The sequence below is a fragment of the Bombus vancouverensis genome, chromosome 10, assembly GCF_051014615.1.
Source record: "Bombus vancouverensis nearcticus chromosome 10, iyBomVanc1_principal, whole genome shotgun sequence".
In the NCBI taxonomy this organism is placed as follows: Eukaryota; Metazoa; Arthropoda; class Insecta; order Hymenoptera; family Apidae; genus Bombus; species Bombus vancouverensis.
This window is the reverse complement of record NC_134920.1, coordinates 1,988,759-2,010,333: the sequence shown is the minus strand read 5'-3', so window position 1 is coordinate 2,010,333 and position 21,575 is coordinate 1,988,759. Positions and strand designations below refer to the sequence as shown.

Below are 21,575 nucleotides of genomic sequence, written 5' to 3'. Positions count from 1 at the left end.
TTCAACCTAGACACGGTGAGTCACATATAAAACGCGGTCTTATGAATTTCTCGTCAGCTACTTCCATTTTGGATGGTTATCTAAGTATGTATATATCATCAATTGTCGTCTGGGATCGACGCCCACCATCGTTTCGAGCCTCGTATAAAAACGTTTTAACATAGTATTTTGAGAAAAAGATATCGGAAAATATCTTATTGATTCGAATTTTTGGCGTCTCTGTGTAAACTAAAGATGTGAAGTCAAAGAAGGTTATGTAAGTGAAACTTTGAAAGGAAAAAAGTCATCGTATTATACGGTTATTCCTGCAATTAATACGTAATCGTAAAGAGGAATTTTCATATATGTGTGAATTTTAAGTTTGGTTTTAATATTGAAACATTAGCCTGCTGAAGTAATAAGCTCAGTTACATATTCAGTGATATCATGTGTTACAGTAATATCCCGGTGTAGTTATAGTTCTAGCACATAAAATTATACGCGTTGCGAGCGTAACAAATACGACATTAATCTTGAGTAAGAACTATTCGTGAGTGCTATATAGGTAATGCTGTGAAAAAAAAACTGACGCGATTCGAATTCATTTATTGCGGATAGATGGTAGACCGTGAAATTAAGTTGAATGTTTCCTTCAACAGTACACGTATATACATTTATGTGAGTGCATATATCTTCCGCTAAATGGTCATGTAAAAACTTCGACTAAATGATGTACCGATGAATTTACACGGCTATCACGTGGAATTGATTTGTATAAATCCATTCCAATCATCCAACCGACTTTCATTTATCTAATTAACTCTGAAAATTCCGATAACTTTTATATATTATTTAATATCTAATAATTTGCAAAATTTTATTATACCGAAAATCAAATTTTTCTATATTTTATATTTCTCCTATTTTATATTCTATATTATATTTACTCTATTTCGCTATTAATTTTTAAAGGGAATTACACTAGGCGATTCGTGTAATATCGCTTTCGTTCGATAGAGAGTATTGTTTCCTGAATACACGATCCTCTCGAAAATCGTATCTGCTCTTTTTGTGGTAGGAAACGAACCGTCGTGTTTCCAAAAGGTAGAAAGTGAAAGGCGAGAAAGCAGGAGAAAAAAGGATGCTGGAGGATGAAGATGGGGATGGAAAAGGTTGTGATGTTAGAGAACTGTGAAGGAATTACCGTCGAAACCCGGTGGACCATTTTTCTCCTTGATTTCTCGAACGTTTTATACGATAAGGAAACGTGGAATAACTTCGGGAGATTCCAAGACTGTTTGTGGTAAAGAGAAGAGAAACCGTAGACCGTAAACAATGTAGTTGTACTGCTTCCTTTGCACTGAATGACTTTGAAGACACGGCGAGGCATATTTTCCTCTTTCCATGTTCCTCTATATCGGAAAATCTTTAGAAGAATCTTAAATTATATTTCAAACTGCACTTAACTTCGATACCTAACGAATCATAATATCAAATGAAGGTAAAGGTATCGATAAATTGATAAAGGCAATTTTACTGCGATTTCGTGGCATTTCATTACATATTTTCTGATTTTCCGTAAATTTTCTTAAGATTTATGATAGTGGTATGGAGTGTAGACGATCGATGAATCTCTTCTAAACCGACCATAAATTTTCCTTTCGAAGGCACGCAAGTTCGATTAAAATCCTGTACGGCCTGCGTTTGTTTTCTCTCACAAAATCAGCGGCGTGTTAGAAAGCTTTACCGGGCGTCGTAAGCACGCAGTTTACATTGGCAGCTGATTTCGACACGTTCGGGCAGCTTCGTCGGTCCTAAGTCAACCTGGACATTGTGGTTTGACGTAAGCTTTTCAAAGGTACACAGTTTGCGAACACCGAAACAATTTTAAGGTAGAATTCTAGGTAGAAGCTGTGTCTTAGTCAATATTTAGATCTTCGCGTTCGTTAAACAAGTAAACATCTGTTTTACGTAAATTCCTTGTTAATTCTCCGTTAGTAGATTTTTCTTTTAAAAATTTATCTTATATCTCAAATGATTCCAAAAACATACATAATCATAACAGAATATATCATAAAAATTTCCTATAACATTGATTATGCACACTCTATAGAAGTTCCTCGTTCCATTCCAGTTAATCTCAGAGAATTATCCCTTATAATCCGGAAAATTGGCTTCGCGATCCTTTCGAGCGATGTGCTTATACGATACAATATACTCGGAGGTCATTTAATTCGCTTATGTAGCTATACTCGATAATGTTTCCAAGGTCATTCCATTCTAGTTGACACGTTCACACGTATATAACTAAAGTATTGCGATAAACAAGTTTGTGATAATTGACGTGGATTAACAACCAATTGACAATTAAAGTGACTCTATCTCGATCGGACATGTGTGTATGCATTTCCTCTTCTCGCTATGGTGTTGTGACGCGTCCTCTAAGCAATGCGTGAGAGTATGACGTTCTTATGTAAGATCATCCATGTGTTGCGTACGCGTCGATCATATATTGTGTGCATCCCGTAATTGGATATCGGTACGACCTTCAAGCAAAATACGTGATAGTTCCAGACTTTACGTACGATACATCCTCGAAACAGCCTGCCAATCCTTTATAGATCAGTCGCGTAAACCTCCGATGCGTATCTAGTTTTTGAATCGACGAGGACACTTAACACAGTTCGCCACGTGTGTGGATTATGTACTTCGATACATCTCTTCGAACAGCTGTGTTTTTGCTGATGTAGCGCATGTCGTTTGAATACTTTTATAATTATAATTAGTGTCAGTAAGCAATTTAACGTTACGAGAAACAGTCGAATAAAAGTTTCTATTTTAATTCTGTTTTAATCTGTCGAAATTTGAATATATCACATAAAAAAACGGTCACGTATCTTGATTGAGATTAAATATACAGTGACTCACGAAATTAAGGACAATTGATAATAAAATAAGCAGAATTGCAGAAAAACAGTATCGTCTTCTTAGGTTGAGAACCGCTAACTTTGACGTTCCTCTTATTCTCATCAAACGCAGACCTATGTCGACCGACCTTCCGGAGGTGGTTGGAAATGGAGGTTCCTCCGCAAACCTCGGCTCGAGCTATGTGCACCGAATGTTGAATCGTATAACTTGCACACGTTGCTCCCATATCCTAAGAACTTCTTTCCACCCCCAGCTGAGGACCAAACGCCATTGAATGGAGTGTTTCACGGCAGGCTGCTAGCTCTATACGTTTCGTGCCAGACATCACGATCTTTCTCTTATTTCCTCTGTCGTCTCGCTTTCTTCTACTGACCTTTTTGCTTTGTCTTTTATACCCTGTAGTCTGTAGCCTGGTGACCATTAGAGTAGACCTTCCTTTTATGGTGTACCTTGATTTACACAAATTCTTTCTCAGACCTTGGTACCGACCATTGGGTATTGGCCTCCGAACTTGTTCATCTCCGATATGAAGATAGCATGGAAAATGCTCGATGCATTCTTTTCCCTGATTTTCTAAATTTTATAGTTAAGTACTTGGTGACTAAAAAGGGATATTTAAGGTATATAAAAAGGGATATGATACTAAATTTTGAAGTTTCCTCTAGAAAACTCGAAAAATTTGAGTTATCGCGGTCTTCCTCTGTTATCTTTATATAAATACAATATTATAAATATAATATTTTTTGAGAAACCACTTTGATTCGAAAAAATCCTAATATATAGATTTTGTAGTTCAGTTGCTCGAGGAATGATATTATGATACGACTATCGTAAATGATGCTCTTAGTTCAAATCAACGATAATGTCTGATCGAAAGTGTATTTTCATGAATCGGTTTAAATTTTCAACGGGCCGTAGTTACAGTCGGCGAAGAGACGCTATGAATAATACATGCAACGACACCGTTATATCTTATTTTCTGATTGGTTCGCTGAGAGTTTCCGTAAACTGTTCCACTTGAATCTTAATGCTATTGTATATACTCTTCCTGACCTGCTCTAGCCTGTAACTTTCTATTTGTTACTTCGCTTGAAATAGCAAACTGTTATCGTTGTAATTTCATGGGTGAAGTATTCGTTTTGATGTTTTAACGTGGTAACTTGTACTACACCTTATCTTAATTACGGAGAATTACGATCGAATGTTCCTCGATTTTTACGATTATATCGATATTATGCGAGCAACTAAAATTTCTTTGTTTATTGAATTTATTATGGTACTGGAACAGAAAGTTGGGATCGAATTACATAGAATAGAAGCGCAGTACGGTTAGATTCCAGCGAGGTGCCGTTTACGATTACCGTGTTGCTTTTCACGTTGGACAACAACCGGCACTCGGTGGATCGTTAGCGTTCCTAGTTCGAAGTGACGGGACGATTCCCAGGGCCGTACATTTCCCAGGCATGCTTCGAGAGTAGCAGAGATAAAAGAAGGAAGGAAAAAGTCAGTTTGCACCAAGACAGAGTCTCTGAGGAAGAACGATCCAATTTATCGTGCGCCTAGAAACATTACGTCACTGTCTCCACGTTGCTCACGGAGATTCTTTGTTGAACTTAATTCTTACTAAGGTTCGAATCGTACTATCGGATTACAAACTTGTGGTATATCTCGCGTGTAACACGGGGATTATGAATTACATTCGTTCGGTGACTGTAATAAATTTAATCGTATTTATCCCTTTTCTCTATGTGATATCGACATATCATACAAGGAAGCATTAGCCAATATTTTATATGATCAAAGTAAACCTGAAAGGTTTCGGAGCTGAAATCCAGTGAATCGTATGAAAGTGATGCTCGAACGAGTTTGACATGCCTTTCTTCTGATACCGATAAAAGTTATTTTTCTACTGTCGCGTAGACAAGTCAATGCGCGAATGCAAGGAGCTCTGAGGCCATGAATAATGACCTGGATGAGGGAAACAGCCACTAAGCCACCACGCTTGTTGGACTTTCCGTTTGGCATCGAAAGCTTCTCTCACTCTACCATCTTCCTAACCGTCCATTTCCAACCTCTAAGTTCTACCGTTAACATATTACCGACCCTCGTTTACGAGAGCCATTCTTCGGAGGAGGGTGAAAATATGTTGATCCTTCAACGAAAAAAGGATGAAGTTATATTTTTAAACCTTTGAAGCCTTAGTGCATTCATGAATTGTTGGGTAATATTTTATTTTATTTTATGTTATTTTAGAGAAAAATTATTGTGATGTTGAGATATGGAATGTTTCTGCAGATCCAAATACACAGTGATTTTAATAAACATAAGACTTAAAAGTTAGTCTGTTGTCATTCCTTCATGTTTCATAACGTTAAAATAACTAAAAGTTAGTTCTCGATCTATTATGGTTATTAGGTTACAAAGGATCAAGCACAAATGAACTTGCATAGAAGGTGATATATAATAAGGTTGGGCGATAGTATCCAATTTCTATCGATGTTATCAAAAATGATTTTTCAATTACGACGATTAATAATTTAGCAGCTTTTAGATTATTATTATATATTTACATTACATTTATTATAATAATAAATATTATACTTCGTATATATTTTCTGCAAGCTGAAGCTGCGTTAAAATTTTTACGATATTAATTCTTCATTTATAGCTATGTTAAAATATTTTATAAACTTTTGTTTATGTCAAGAACAGTCATATAGTCACAGTATTTAAAAATTAAAGTGATCAGTGACCGCCTCTAAAATCCTTAAGAAATGAGGTCAAAGAACACATTTGTTTAGATAGATCTTTTCTGTACCTCCTCTGAGGTTTCGTAGGTGTGCATGGCAGGCATTCTCGTTAAATTAGATCGGCTGAGAAATGGAGAACAACCAGGTCGTGGAGTAGTAGTCGGAGGCCGAGAGAACGTACTCTGCCTGGATGAGCCAGCACCGGGGGTGGAACAGGGAGACACGGACAAGCGACAAATGGACGGCCGTTCGTATTCGCGGACGTATTTCACCGGACGGACACTGACCAGGCTGCTGGCTCGAAAGCCAATACCAGCCAGGCTTTGACCTTTTCTGACCGTCCTTCCGCATTCATTGTTCCGTAACCATCCACTTGTAACCGGCGACTTATCTCTCACGGACCTATTTGTCGGACCGTGAGTCGTTTTCACCGGCTCTGTACCGGAATATTTGTCAGTGTTCGCCGTAACGATCCACTGGAATTCGTATATAACGATACTTTTTGAATTTCCCGTGTGGTGATAACGTGGATTAATGAACGTGCTGGTGAAAGAGGGTTCGGGATTATTCGAGAATCAAAGCCGATTTCGTTAATGTTCACACTTGTATGCTGGAAGCATTTGCGATTACGACACGTGTGGCATCATTCATTGCGATCGAAATGAAAAAAAGTGATCGGCTAAATGGCGCTCGCGGTAAATTAACGTGATTAAATCACGAGTATACAATTGACGCGAGAATACCTGGTGTTTCATTTCTCGTTCTCGCACGAATGTGTAAAACACACATTGAACAGATGGATGGAAATGTCTGCGTTTTGCTTATGAACATTCGTTTCTGCATTTTATTCGACGAAAAATTACTTAACATCGAAGATATTAATTAACCAATTAGTAATTAATTAATTAACCTGCCAATGATCGACTCCTGCCGCTTTGTTCCTGTTCTCTGAAAAACAATCGCGTGAATTTCTCTCTGTTCTGGACGCGATTCTTGTTTCGACGAAACATGGCAATGTTATTGTTTAAGGAGTAATGACGGAGTATACGGTTGGCAATTAAATTGTAAATCCATTCGATACTGCTCAGTTTCCCTCTCGTTTTTCTCTCTTTGAATAATAAACAAGCCATCGTAATAGGGACGCAAACCTATTGCCCGTAGCACAGCGAAACAAGGATTATTACCGATCCGACTCTGTCCCTGACAGCTAGGTAGTTCCTTTTATACGGTTTTATCATTATTTATTGTTAACCATTATTGTTTTCTTTGCGTTTGTATATTGTCGTCGATGCTGGCCAGAATTCACATTCGAATAAAATTTTACAAATTCCAATAATAACGTCTACCTGACAATTTCGATGACACTTTCCAATCTTGTTGTCCCATAAACTCCACTTTTTCGATTCTGATACAGTGTTCTCTCGAACAACGCAGGGGTTAAGAGCACTGACTGACTGCGCAGAGTGAAATCTGCGTAGTTACGGAGGCCCTTCCTCCCATAAAAAGTAAAGTACATAGATACTCATATGTATATATAAACACATTTATGTTTTTCCAATGCACGTCCATAGCATGTACTATTCTTCACTGTAAGGCGATTTAATGCGATTGCATTAAAATTCAACAGGTAAATTTACCTTTTTGAAATCATTGCAGTATGCATCGACCAGCAACGTTGAATTTAAGCAGTTAAGAAACTGTTTGAAGAAGAAAACGATAAGAATTCATTTGCTCTTACGCATATCTGCTGTGAAACTGTAACTATGTAGTTCGCAGAGACATTCTGGTTGTTTGATTTCTTTTCCAAGTTCCATAATGGTTCGTTATGTGTTTGAACCCGGTGCCACTGCTTCTTGTACCTAACGGTAATTTTTGAGTCGCATCTCTTCTTTTTTACTTCTCTTATTCGTCATGATAGGAGAAGTTGTAAAGATATGCTAAATAAATTGATTCAAAATACGTGTAAAGAAAAAAAAAAAAAAAGAAAAAGATCTATCAAAAAGAAAAATGATCCGCGTATAATTGAAACCGCGTTATTCGAGGGAGCACTCTATATATAAACTGAAAACGAATCACCCTGTATATAAACGAGGAAATTCACCCAAGAAAAACGATGGAAACGAACGTAGAGCATCGGCGAGATGATTTCTTCATCGATGGTTTCAGGTATCGCTGATTGAAGGCATCTTTCAATTACCAAGAAGCATCTCGGACGGCTGACTTGACTATAATCGATTTAACTCGTCTGCCCGGTTTCTCCCAGATATGATAGATATACGTACACCCGATAATTGACAACGATCGTGGTCGTTTTTAAACTCTCACCGAGTTTTCCCGATAGATTCTTTCGGTTTATTGCGGAGGGAGTAGTTCTTGTCGCGCGCGATAAGAATGAATTGATAAAATGCTTTATCTTTAGACATCGTCGCGTGATTACAAGACATTTCGGTGCAGTAGAAGATACGTTATAAAGGAATTCCGCCTCTTTGTTATCTAACGCGATTTCCATCGTCTCGTCTGATTATAAGCTGTTGATGAAATTGTTACGCGTTGTATCAACGTTTCTCTTGATCTTATCTGAATAAACATGTTTGTCGATGCAATTGAAGAGTAATCACTTTGTTTCTAAATTCCACGCTCTTAATAGCATCGACAGCAAAGCTTTATATGAAGTAGGTATTTTATCGCCATAGAAGACGAAAATTTATAAATTCCTTAAACGACTTTGCTGAACAGGTTCTCGAATCTTTCGTGCACAGCACCAGCTGCGCTGACACCCGTGTAAAGCTTTTGATCGGATTTGGAAGTTGAAACTTTCACCGGACTTGCGGCGAGGAAAAAGCGAAAAAGTACATCAAAGACGAAATCCGGACGAGGCTTTTACGCCACCTTGTCAGATACGACAGCAAGATGAATAATGCGTAATTAAATTTCACGTTAAAAAGGCATTCCCCTTTGACTGTTGTATTAACGCCGTAATCCTACGTGATTTAGTAATTGGCTCAGAGGAATTCGGGATTGTTTTAAGAACATTTTAATTGTAGGATTTAGATAAAGCCACGTAGTACATTGAAACTTTGGTGAATTTGATTTTTACTTATTCTTGAATATGGAAAATTTTATTTGAAGCGAATAATATTTCACGGGAATGGAAATGAGGAAGATAATCTTTAACATAGAAGTCACGTATTTTCTGCACAAAATTTTAGGCTATATCGAAATATTCGTTCAATGTCTAAATTATACATTTGCAAAATAGAATACGATAGAATGTTAGCGTGGCGTGGGGGCGGGTGGAAGCCGCAGAGGAGGAGCGGGAGAATTATATCCGGAGATTTCTCAAATCTGCAGCAAGGATTTACCTACGTGCCTTTCCCGCTGCGAGGAATGAATCATATTTTATTCCCGCACCATCTGAAGTTGTTCCCGAGTTTTAAAGTTGCCGCACACACGTACGCGACGTTCAAGGGGTAGAGATCCCGCAAAACCCCGGGCAATTTTGCTTACATCTCTTTTAGAATGCGCATGTAAATACGGGAGCAGCCGACGTACATCCTAGATGGAATTTTTGGAGCTCGGATTGAAGATGTTCTCTGAAGCTATCGGAGACCATATTCTTAAAAAGTCGAAGCTGCTGGCCATTGAGCCGAACGATAACTTCCGGTCTTACTGTGGTTGCTATATTAGAAAAAATCTTCAGTATTATTTTCCAGGAAATTTACTCTCATTCGTTCATTTATTATATGATATCCGTATTATTAGAAATTGTAATACCTAAAAAAAAAAAAAAAAAAAATTGCATATACAAGTCTATGACACAGATTAGTCGTTATAAAGTTTTAAATTAAAGTTCATTGATATTAAATGAAAGATATATTGATATAAAATAAGCTTTTGAAGTGTTTCTTTGTTGAAAAAAACCAGTGTCGTCTTGTGTTTTCTGTATTAATGTATTCTTTATTTAGCGACAATAAACTTTCGTTTGAGATATTTTTTTAGTAAACTATACCAGCTCAAACATCGATTAATTTGTGTCACACTCGGATATATTAATTTTGCTACAAAGTTTACGACTCAACTATAAAATAATGTTGCCATTACCGACGCTTCTTGTATTGTAACTTGATCGATCGGAATTCGCGACTGCGGTTTCCGATGGTTTTAGCACGGTCTAGCCTTCGGCGAATTCAGTCTGTGAATATACGAAAGCTTCCAGGCTGTCTCTTCCACCGGAGGGGCCGGAAATCGATATTCCATAAATGTGTAAATGTAGCCGAATCCGAATCATTCCATTTTCTAAGAAAACGACTTTACCAGTCGTGGTGCGTGCGGATTGAAATACATTAACGACGAAACGGCTACGGTCTTCCTACTTTTGTTTGCATCTGCATTCGCAGTTTCTTGGGCCCTGTTTCCTTCGCGGATAATAAAAAAGCAAAATGTAAAGAATCTAAACTTTGTAACATTATACACTGATTTGATTATCTGCGGTATAAAAAGACAGAAGGAAAGAATTTAAGTAAAAAAATGATAAAATATAAACCGATGATAAACTACGGTTGACGTGTCTCTTAATTATCGTGATTGATTAGAAAGCTGAGATATTACTAATGCGTTTCTGTAAAAATTGAGTAATTATACGCTCGTTAAATCGTATCTCGTATAACTGTGTAATTTTCATTTTTCCGCTACATCTCTAATCTTCGTTCGAACCGGTTTGGTACTAGAAGATTAAAAGAAATCTACGGAAATCAGAGTATCTTGAACTGCAATTGTCTCATACGTAATACGAGATAATGTTTATCCAATACGCTTTAAAACCAAAGCAAGATAATTTTCCTCGCGAATGATCTTAAAATGTTCCCATTTTCCTACATCAAACGAAACGTAGAACATGGTGCAACTATATTAAACGATTTGATAGGTATGTTCAAATAGGTATACACACACGCAAACGAAACTTTTCCCGTTAACGGCGCAGAGTACTTACTTCAGGTAGATGATTACTTTCACCATGAGTTTTATTACTTTTGGTTCGAAATGAAATATTTGATAGATACACAGTAAAAACGCAGGGGCACTGAGGGAATATCAAATGATGGGGTCGTATCCGTTGAACGAAACGCTTTTCCGAAAATTTTTCCTGGACTGAAACCATGCTAATTTTCTTACGAGGCAAACGAGAATGTACGTAATTCGCGAGGATAAACGCGTAAACAAATTAGAGCAAGCATTCGAACGAATATATTTCGATCGTCGTGACGAACTGTATTACTAATACGGATGCACCACTGCGAGAGATCGAACAACAAATTATCCTAATTACATAAAGAAAAAAAATTCAGGGAAGTTAATTCCCAGCGTCATGAGTAGAAAAAGTTTTCGGAAAATCGTGGAAGAAGCTTACGAACAGTGCTCCTAATTCTGTGGATTCGGAAGTGCGCTCACGTACAAGCTAATTGAATTTCATATTCCACCGTGCATCGCGAATCGAGAGCTTCCGGCGACAGCGAGTGGTCTCTGGTAATTAATTACCATTCAGGCCTGCACTGTCTTTTCTATTCTCGGTCCTCTATCCTCATCTTCCTCGTCACAAATTTCTTGTCTTGCTCTTTTTTACTCTTCGGTTAGAAGCGAAGCTAGATGCTTCCTCAAACGAGTTTCCAGAAGAAAATTCATTTCGTGGCCGTTTACCATTTTTTTCTTGTTCTTGTTTTCAAACAACTATGACGACGCAGCGTTCTCTCACTTTACTCTGAGAAATACGTTAATGGAAACAAATCTAATTTTTTTTGTCGTAAAAGGAAGGAAATTGATTATTTTGTATTGAATGAAATTAATGTGATAGAATAAATGGCTTCCTTATTAAAAATAGTTAAATTTAGTTTTAGGAAATCATAAATGAATTTATATATTATGCGAAAGAAGTAAAAGAAATTCGATGTTCGTTAAAATAATAAATTCGCTAAATAATGATCCGATTATATCCAGCGAATAGAACGATATTTGTTTCGCAGTGATTCTATTTTATTTTTGCACGCGCGTGAACTATAGTATTTCCAGGTTGGAAAGCTGCGCTTTTCCCACGGGAAAATCGAAGATTGAATGCGAGATACGAGAAATTGCGTACAGAAATATTCGAACAGTCAATGGAATCATCGTGTAAATCGTCTGAGGTGGTACAAAATGGCAGACGACTGAATTGTTTACAAGTTACTTTTACGAAATAGTAACGTGTTATTTCCCATTTGTTTCTCACTGCACACTTTGCTGTGAAAACATAGTAGGTATTCCAGAAAAATAGAGATGAAACTCTAATACTCGGTTTCCAAGTGAAGAGTCCCTTTGATGGAGAAACGTGTCGTTTCAATTGAAGTATTTTATGGAGAATATTTATTGAAATTGATTTTTCGAAAGCTCACGTGTTGCAGAGTTTTAAGGTTTTTATATAAATAATATGGACACATCGACTGTATATTTAAATATTTGATAATCTTTAGATATCAGAGTATGAAAAATAGTCGATTACACCTAATTACAAATATTATAAAGTTTCGATTTCTAAGAAATTGATTAAGACCATTTTACCATAATTAAAATGGAGAGTATAAAAAATAATTCTTAATAGAGATACAAACGCACGTAGGTTTTAAATCTCAGTAATAACGACGAAATCCTTGTTTATGTTATAAATGTAATTTGTCTCATAATAACGTAATCTTTTATCTCTTAACGTCAAACCAAAAATGTTCATATTTGTAAATTTGCTTAAACAATTGTACTAAAACTAAAAAAGCAGCTTTATCCAAGCGAAGTGCAATTTCACCGTTTAATTTGTCGCTTTTTGTATACACAATTAGTTTGGCTATACACGAGAGGAAATACCGAATATTTCATAGTGTCGTAACACGAATACGGATATTCCATATTCAGTTTTATCCACAGGGTTTGCATATTTTCTATACATAAGTGCGCTTATACGCGTTAGAGTGCATCAATTCATATTTCGCATGGCAGCTCTATGAATAACAAGAACGACGGGATTTCGTCGTAAAATCCCTTAGTTATCGACTTTCTTTTCCAACGATAGGTATATCTATTCAACGTTACACACTTTTCTCTGAATACATTTTCTTTCAAAAATCCGGTGAAAATTGCTCTTCAATGTCCTTTCTCTTTCAAGAGATCATCTGTTTCTTTACCTTAAAAGGTGAAAATCGAATTTATTGCACTCGATATTTTATTGATTCTCGGGGTGTCTGCTCGATTAAATTTCACCGTTTAAGCGCGCCGACAAGTTCGCAGTGGGCGTAAACTCTGATATCGTCTAGTGGATTCATGAATAACAAAAACGTCTGGTTTCCATCGCAAAGCAATTGTATTAGCATGGTTTCTCCTCCATCTGGGGAGTACTTGTTGAATGAACTTTCACTTCCTACCTTGCCGATTCTTTTTCAAGATCAGCCACCTCGACTCCCTCCAAGGTTGTCCCGTTTTATTTTCAGTCAATTATTTCCCGATGGAATTGGAGAAGTCTTCTTGACTTCTTATCGTTTCTGCTTGAAAGGGATGGGAATCGGGGCGGATTAAAGTGAAGGGAGTGGTTTGACGGAGGTAGCAAGCGATGGTAGCCATCTTCCTCCCATTGCACTCACCAGAAGAGGTTTTTCATTGTTCTCGACGTTACGAAGTGAGGAAATTATCCGTCTATTATTTTTGGCCTATTGTTATTTCGCGGCGTTTTTATTTATCGTTATGAGATCAAATTCTGAGATGCGGCCATTCGAAACCACGACAAAGGCAACAGCTTGGCGAGGATCGATCCGATTTACCATTCGCTGATACAACTTCGATTGTTCTTGCAAAACTTCCTATTATCAGCGTTTAATTAATTTTGCCGCTATTCGAGATGGCAAAATACCTATGGGGCTGTACTCTTGGGTACAAACGTACTGGGACGCGATTCATTTTGCGAACGTTTCTGTATAAATGTCGATTGTCAGATTCGAGACCGTTACATAAATGTTTTAATAATGAAGGGCTCAAACTGAATGGTCCGCATACAGACGTCGGCATAATACATTTCACTCTATGGCAATAGCACCCAAAGGACTCGTTAGACATTCGCGTTTGCGTACAACCAGCACGAATCGATTCAAGTTTCAATAAATTACGATTAGAATTGGCTCCGCAGAGAGAAACAGGGGACAAAATGACAAGATAAGAATAGGACTTGGGAACACGATGGAAATGAGACGAGGTTGGTGATTCATTTCGATCATCTCGTCGAGTAGCGGAGTAGGTGCAACTGTGGCTTCCCCCTTTCCTTTCCGTCCCAGTGATAACGAGCCCCATAACCTCGTTTTATCTCTTCTCGTTCCGTTGATGGAGATCTTTTCCTCGTTGCGACGATCACGCTTGTTTTCCAGCTAGAGAGTGAAATATTCGCGACGGATTCATCAATCAGAGGAACTACTTTCTAATGGAGGCTATCGGTGTGAAAAGAAACGGAATTGGGATGTGTAATTTTCAAAGTGAAAATAAATATTCTTTTCTGAAGCGCTCTTTTACGTAATTCAACTTCAACCGAAACGAACGTTTAATCAAAAGCGTAATTAAGCAATGTTACGTGTAGCAATTGCGATTATTCTTTCTTCAACGAGCGAATCAATGGTACACTGTGGAGAACGGTATTTAATCTCTTAGGTACGGTTGAATTTTGTGCGGGGTTATTTCTCTGTACGGCAGAGTTTGACGCGAATTACGCGGAAACGATACAGCAGTGCAATGTGCGACGGATAATGCTGTTCTCTACGCAAGCACATTGGAATGAAGTTTTTGATAATGAAATTATAATTTTTCTTTTATGATGCATATACTTCAACTTTAATAATTTACTTTAATAATTAATAATACAATTGAGTGTGATATATTTTAAAGCACGGTACGACACATAGACTCACGTCACAATTTTCACTCACGGCGCCATAGTGTTTTTCACATTGCTCTTCATTTTCTATTTTGTAGCGACATTTTGAGGTTGAAGATTCTAAAAAATTATACGGATACGGATCGGCATGTTAAAAAGAGAATCTAATAATGATATATTTATTTTAATGGAAAGCAACAACTGATATCTGACACTTGCATATCAAAAACAAAGACTATATATTCTGTCTGTATATATAGTTAACACTGTCATAACACTGTCAAATGAAAAAGATCATTTAGTTCAAACGGCGAGCGAATGAGTCAGTAAAGTGAGCCACTATAGTGGCGCATCGCATCTAAGAGGTTCCATCTAAATGTTCCACAAAAATGTGTGTACACAACCGATGTATTGTTGAGTGGCTGTTTGATCATGCATCGATAAGCGGACAAAGCAATAGATCATATCGTCTGGTTCTTTGATGGAAACCAATGAGATACAGTTAAGAACAGGAAAAATCCAAGGTGGAAGTGTAACTGGTCAAATTACGAAATTCAAACTTATTAGAAAACTTGCAGGATGTCGATTCGCTAAGCGATTTTTCGAGAATTGATGGAAACATATTTCCGTAGAACACGGACCCTGTAAAAGGAAATTCGAGAACTCGAATTGCCGTTCGATTACAAACTTTTCCAGTTAACATGTTAAATTTCCTCGAGAAATTTTGCGTTACCGTTTTTCACATGATATTCTACGAGGGAAACTACCGAACCAGCTTTTCTTTTGTTCCTCCGCATTTTCGAAAAAAAGTAAAATTTACATTTTAAACTATCAGAATTAATTTACTTTCATCGTTACGATATGGGACAAATATACTTAGTTATTTAATATTTAATTTACGTTCTATCCTGCTTTTGTTTCACGCCGAATATCATTAAACCGAGTTAAAATTTAATTCGATATCGAATATCACGGACGTTACAGCTTCGCTTTTAACTTTTTCAGGTTACAAGTAAAATCGTAGCTCTACAAATTTTCAGCTTCTTCGGCGAATGCAAGTTTAAAAGAAATCTTTTTGTTTTTCTTTGAAAAGTACATATTGTTTCATAGATAGCGATCGGAGAGAAATGTTTTAAAAAGCCTGCGTTAGATTTGATTGCTGGTCAAAAGGCAGTTTCACTCTTGCTCCCTTGCATGACCCCTTCCCGGCGCGTGTTATCGCATGATAGCATGCTTTGGCTCGGGGAATTCGTGTCCTCGGCGACGAATGAATCAGAGTCTTTTCTGAAGCATGAAACTCTAGAAAGCAAATAAGAATTCTATTGGGGTTTCACAGTCTAATTTTCTGGGCACTCATTGTTGCAGGCACACACGCCCCTTCTTGCGGCTGACACGAGACATGTAAGTAGACAAAACGTGTGAACACAAAAGAACCCTTGCACGAATCAATCCTTGTTGATAACTAAACACTTTGACTTTTAACTGAAAACAGATTGTCTTTCCATTCATACCTTTTATTTTGTCCAATGTATCATATATTGTACGAATATGCGTGAACTAAAAATATCGAAGAATGGTTTATTCGAATTGATGCCGCTTTTCTTCTTGTTCTTGTTGTTCGAATAGATCGTGCAAATTTATGATTAAGTATCAGTCGCAAATATTCGGTTAGAATCCCAGAGGTATTCGTATAATTTTACAAGTAGCCGCGTTACGACGTTGCACGTGCTCGAATTTCCACAATTACCTCCCTCCTTTGATTCTAGATAGAAATTATAGTTTAATCGTGTGTCGGTTTTCGATCCGTAAACTATTGCGACGATTGAATCCTATCTCGATATCGTACGCCGCCTTGATGTCGAAATACTAGTAGGACAATACTTTTCCTGCAACGTTTACTGTGATGAGAGATCGATTGGAATTTCGTTAAGTTCTCTTATCGGCGATATGAATTGATAGGGACGGTGCGAAAAATATTGCGATTGATCTCGTCCCGTGTGTTTTCATTTTTATGATCGATCCCTACGATTTGTCAGGATTACGCAGGCGACCATTGAAAACACGTAACTTTTCTTTTATTTAAAAAAAAAAGAACGAACACGAATTGGTTCAGGAAAATTTATGTTTTTAATTGTTCTTGGGATTTAATGCTCGTACGATATTCTGCTGCCTCTCGAAATTGTCGTATTCTAAGATTATAATTTCCACATGCGAGAAATAATCATTTACGCTTAGGCCATTGGCGTTAAAAACTGTCACACAATACTAGGGCAAATTAAATTTTACACGCAATTAAAATTAATCGAATCTCTCGAATCGTTCTTTTATTGTTTTCATATTATTTTTCCGTCATTTTCCGACATTTATCACGATTTATCGGCTTCGATCACCTCTGTCACTCTTACGTCATTCAAACGTCGAGGGTAACCTGCCCTTTTCAGCAAGCTTGACAATCAACTTCTCCAGTGGCATCGTCAGCGCTGCGGTATTCGAATGAAAAGATTCATGGAGGGCTTCGTTCGATTTGCAGCATCGTTTGAAATTCAACGTAGATGGCGCATACTTTACCCTGAATCGTAGGAAGGGAAACGAGGGTATGAAATAGGTGGAAGGAGGCTGAAAGCGATTCGGATGTAACACGAGTATTCACTCGTCAAATCGAGTAAACTGCGGTCTCCGGTTCTTATAACTTTCTGGGATGCCTACGACCGCCGCGATTATCTTTCTCGTTCGTGGTTCTTCCTCCTATTCCTACCTACCAAGTCATTCATCTCCTTTTTCATCCCTTGTCGTGTGCTTCCCAGAAAATAGGATCAATTTCGCGGCGAGAGACGATCTCAATTCAAGTCGTTTATTTTTCGTAATTAGCTGTTAGATTTATTTGACAATTCTTGGCGAGATGACCTCAGATATACGTTCGAACATATTTTCGAAACTTTCGTTGGCGTAACAAACTCGTCTTATCGAGAAATTTTCGTTCGCGTGAATTGTTCCAGGGCTCGTTTGCCACGGTACCATTTTGGTTTCCCGAGCTAGCTCCGAAATCTGAAATTCCACGTACGCCACTTTTCCCTTGAGAAAACACACCCCTGTTTCGTATTATCCCGGCTCATCGAGATTCTAATCCCATTAGATTTCCTGCTTGCCTCCCTCGTTCCTCTTTCTTCGCTTGTTTCCTATTTTGTATAACAGTACTCGACTGATTATTATTATTAACCTTAGCTCCGATACCTCTGCTCGATTTTAGCAAAGCTAGCTCGCGTTACCAACGGAGAAACGAATATCGCTAATTAATCCCAAGGTATTTTCGTGTCTCGAGTTTTTCATAATATAATCAACAAATAGCTTTAATCCACTGCTAACACTATCCTGTATAAGAGGGATAATATCTTCCGTACACATAACGAATACGTTTTTTCATCAGCGAATTTTTTATCATGACGTTCTTTAGCTATCGGTATTTGATGTTGCCGCACGATAGTGGCCATAGCCGGAATAAGAGGTCATTGGCGAACCGCGCGCGGTGGTTACCACGTGGTGTTGCTCTTCATGTCACTTCCTGCGCTTCCAGCCCCTAGAATTGCATTATGGTTGAGCGGCATTATAACGGGACGTGTCATATAAATCACATTGGATGACGCGAGCGTGTCGGTGTCCGTGCATGTCCCTCGATCTTCACGCAAATTGTCGAGATTACTCGTTGGTGGATCACGAATCAGCTTTCCGGCCCTTAAAGTGTGCTTTGAACGAGCTTGTAACCTTATGGGCCCTTTGAACTTGGTTAAATCGAAGGAAATGAGTATCACTTCACATTTTGTAAGTGTCGCAATTTTATGATTGAAATATACAAGTAAGGTAACAAATCTCTGAAATTAATCGAGGGCTCGAAGAATCCTTTTGAAATTTGTTCACTCGTTAGAGCGTAACGCGATGCGATATTATCGATCGTTTAGGTAATATTAAAATGGAGGAGGCAGAATCGTTTTATTCGCTTGTTTTTATTGAAATGCGTGAAATACACAGTTACGGTTACAGGAATCGCGGAATGAATATTAATAGTCACTAGTGTACGCATTACGAATAATTACATTTTTCCGTTCGTCGGAATGTTGTTGGCCGCATGCAACGTCCTCCACCGAAAGATAACAATTAACGCACCGTGTGTCGTTTTATCTTCATTAAAACATTGCTCGTATTGCAAACAATTATTTCGATATTGTCCGCCTTTTGCATAATATTAACATATATTTCGGAACAGTTCATCATATTTCACTTATTTACAAATTAATGCCGAACGTTATTTATCGAAGCAAGCGTATCGTTAATCATCCCGATATCGAAAGATATTATCTCTCCGGTCGATATTAAATTGCAGTTCGAGGCTGATTCGATCGCATTCAATATTTCCAGTCGCGGTACGATTCAGTAATGAAATAGTCCATTAATGGAAGACACGCGTCGTCAATGGACCGGAAATGTTTGGATTAGAATTAGATCGCCCGCAGTCCGTACCTCATGTATGCATACAAATACGTGGAATCCCGCAGATGCATCAACTTTGACTGGCAAATAATGCGTTGCTGTATCCGGGCAGATGTCGAATATAGCAAAAAGATTGCGCTTTGTTCGTTGCGTTGCGATCCTCCGATTTCCAGCTTTTGAAATAAAATGATTCGTGGTTTAAATGAATTTACCTTCGACAATTAAATCGGTCCTTTAAATTCGATTAGAACATATAACGAGATAGAATTACATTTTACAGAGATGAATTTATTAAGATCAGAAAAAGATTCGTAATTATTTTTTATGTTTGTATGACAGAATGATACACGTACACATATCTGGTCATTGAGATAATTTTTCGTGGAAGAATTTCATATATTTAGGGATATTTATTCACAATAATATTTATCATGTCTTCTGAAATTATACTTTACCTACAGACGATATACAGTCATGATGACTGCTTGGAAACAATATGATGAATACAATATTGTTGATTTTCTGATTTTGATACTACTTATTTAATTTCACGCCAACAGATTTTAGAAAGAATTAGAAAGCATTTAGAACCGTAGGTAACATGAAATGACACCTAAAGTGCTCGAGGTTTAAAGCGATTTGGTAGCTCCGTGTCTTAGGTTCGTTCAGATTTTTAGAAGGTGCGTAACAGTTCCAGTCAATTTATTTTAGCAAACTTAAGCGTTAGGAGGGCATGGAGCAGCGTCGTGCGGGTCATTTAAGAACAAGATAAACCCTAAAAGGACTTTGTTCCGCATCAATTATCCCTTTTAAGTGGCCTGGCAATTTTTGTCCCCTTTTCTATGAAAAATGAGGCAGTTCGAGCTTAGCCAGTCGAGCAGTTACTAGTTTCGCGAACACAGCCATTTACATTTCATTCATATCGCCCGATCGTTGATAACCGGTGATTAATTTAGTGGTGAGTCAAGCAGACTCCCGATTTCGTTTGTTAAAATTTTAACCGTGTTAATTTTTAATTCTCTCGTGGGAACGACTGTGTTATCTGAAACTAGTCACAAGGAAAATGCGGTTTCTAGTTTCCTTTATCTTTCCCTCGTGAACAGACGTTCTCGTTGGCTCGTTTTAATGTTTGTGTCATCGCGTTTCCGACCGTCTGTTTTCCAATTTACGAGCTATGTCAGATACGAGAAATTACTATGTGAGAACTCTACGGGCACGCTGCGAAAATTGGGATCGATGCGAGAGAGCAAGGACGACGACATTTTCTTACCGATGCTTCGACTACGTATTATGAGAACCCATCAACGTTATCTAAACGTGAACGCGCGTGCACACTTTGTTGTTCTTCTCTCTTTCATGACTTCCCTGCAATAGGTCGGACCAAGCAGAAAATGTTATTAGTTCATTGACTTTTCTTTTTGATATATTTGGTGGTGGTTTATTGGGCAACGTGTCAAAATTTAAATGGAATGAATAAAAGAGCTTCAAAATAAATACCCTTTGTCACTCTCTCACTCTTTACATAATTTTAAAAATATTATTCTTTAAATCCCAAAGTGATACTTAAAATTTAAAAATCAGTGGAAATGTATCTGTCATGATTTTCAAATGATGTAAGCATTAGATATAAACATTTTCAATGTAGTGTATGTTATCTTTAACTATTTTATTTTTACAATTTTCTGAACAAATTCATTATTTTAATTGGAAAATACTTGTCTCACGAAATACCGACAAAATATTTAAGAAATAACAAATCAAGTCGCATCCCTTGGTAGCTGAAAATCTATTTATCATAACATCGCGTCGGTGACACGAGCTTTGTGGTTCGTTGCTCAAAGCGTCCTGAATTCTGGGTCGGAACGGAGGGTCTCTCGTTCTCACAGTTGCGTGGATTTCAGCATCGCAAGCATGGAGCAAGGTCGTAAAATTACGGATGTAAACCGTAAGTGGTACCAGAATGGAATAAAGTTCGTCATCGAATCCAGAAAGGAAGATATTTGGTCGATCGCTTCGTCGATCCCTGGTATAATACCTGGAATGAAAAACACACAGTATAGTCAGCGAACCGAAAGGACAGGAGTGATTCATTCTATCTGCGTAAAATGGGACGTGCAAGTAAACTTCTGACGAGGGTTACCCAACTAAAGTATTCCGAGTATCTTTAGAAATCACGTGATTTCGAAGGATTTCCTCAATTTCTCGATCGTTACGGACTGTCATGATATACCTGCTTATCATAAAATCTTGAAGAACGTTTTATTTCAAAATGTTTCCATATTTATTTCAGATGTGAATTTGAGACTATAGGTACCTTTAATCGTGTTAAGTAGAAACTGAGCGAAATAGAAGCTCGAGGTGTTAATCGACGAAACTATACTGGACGATAGGAATACTGTAATCGTCGAATTCATCTTATTTCCTTGTTAATATTCATTGATTTTCCACTTGGAGATACAATTGAATACGAGATACGATCGAAGCTTCGTTGGGCCGGTAGTCTATGA

General features: G+C 37.6%; 1 protein-coding gene across 19 annotated transcripts in view; it reads left to right on the top strand.

The window, feature by feature from the left end:
• The window catches only part of dlg1 (MAGUK family member discs large 1), a 530,145-nt gene that overhangs the window by 397,371 nt on the left and 111,199 nt on the right, over positions 1-21,575 (top strand). For 17 of the 19 annotated variants that reach the window (XM_033338872.2, XM_033338869.2, XM_033338867.2 and 14 more), the window contains one exon: positions 15,952-15,987. The exons of the other annotated variants lie outside the window; for them this stretch is intronic. In XM_033338872.2, coding sequence (XP_033194763.1) covers positions 15,952-15,987 — 36 coding nt within the window. The remainder of the gene's footprint in view (positions 1-15,951; positions 15,988-21,575) is intronic. 19 annotated transcript variants of the gene reach the window in all.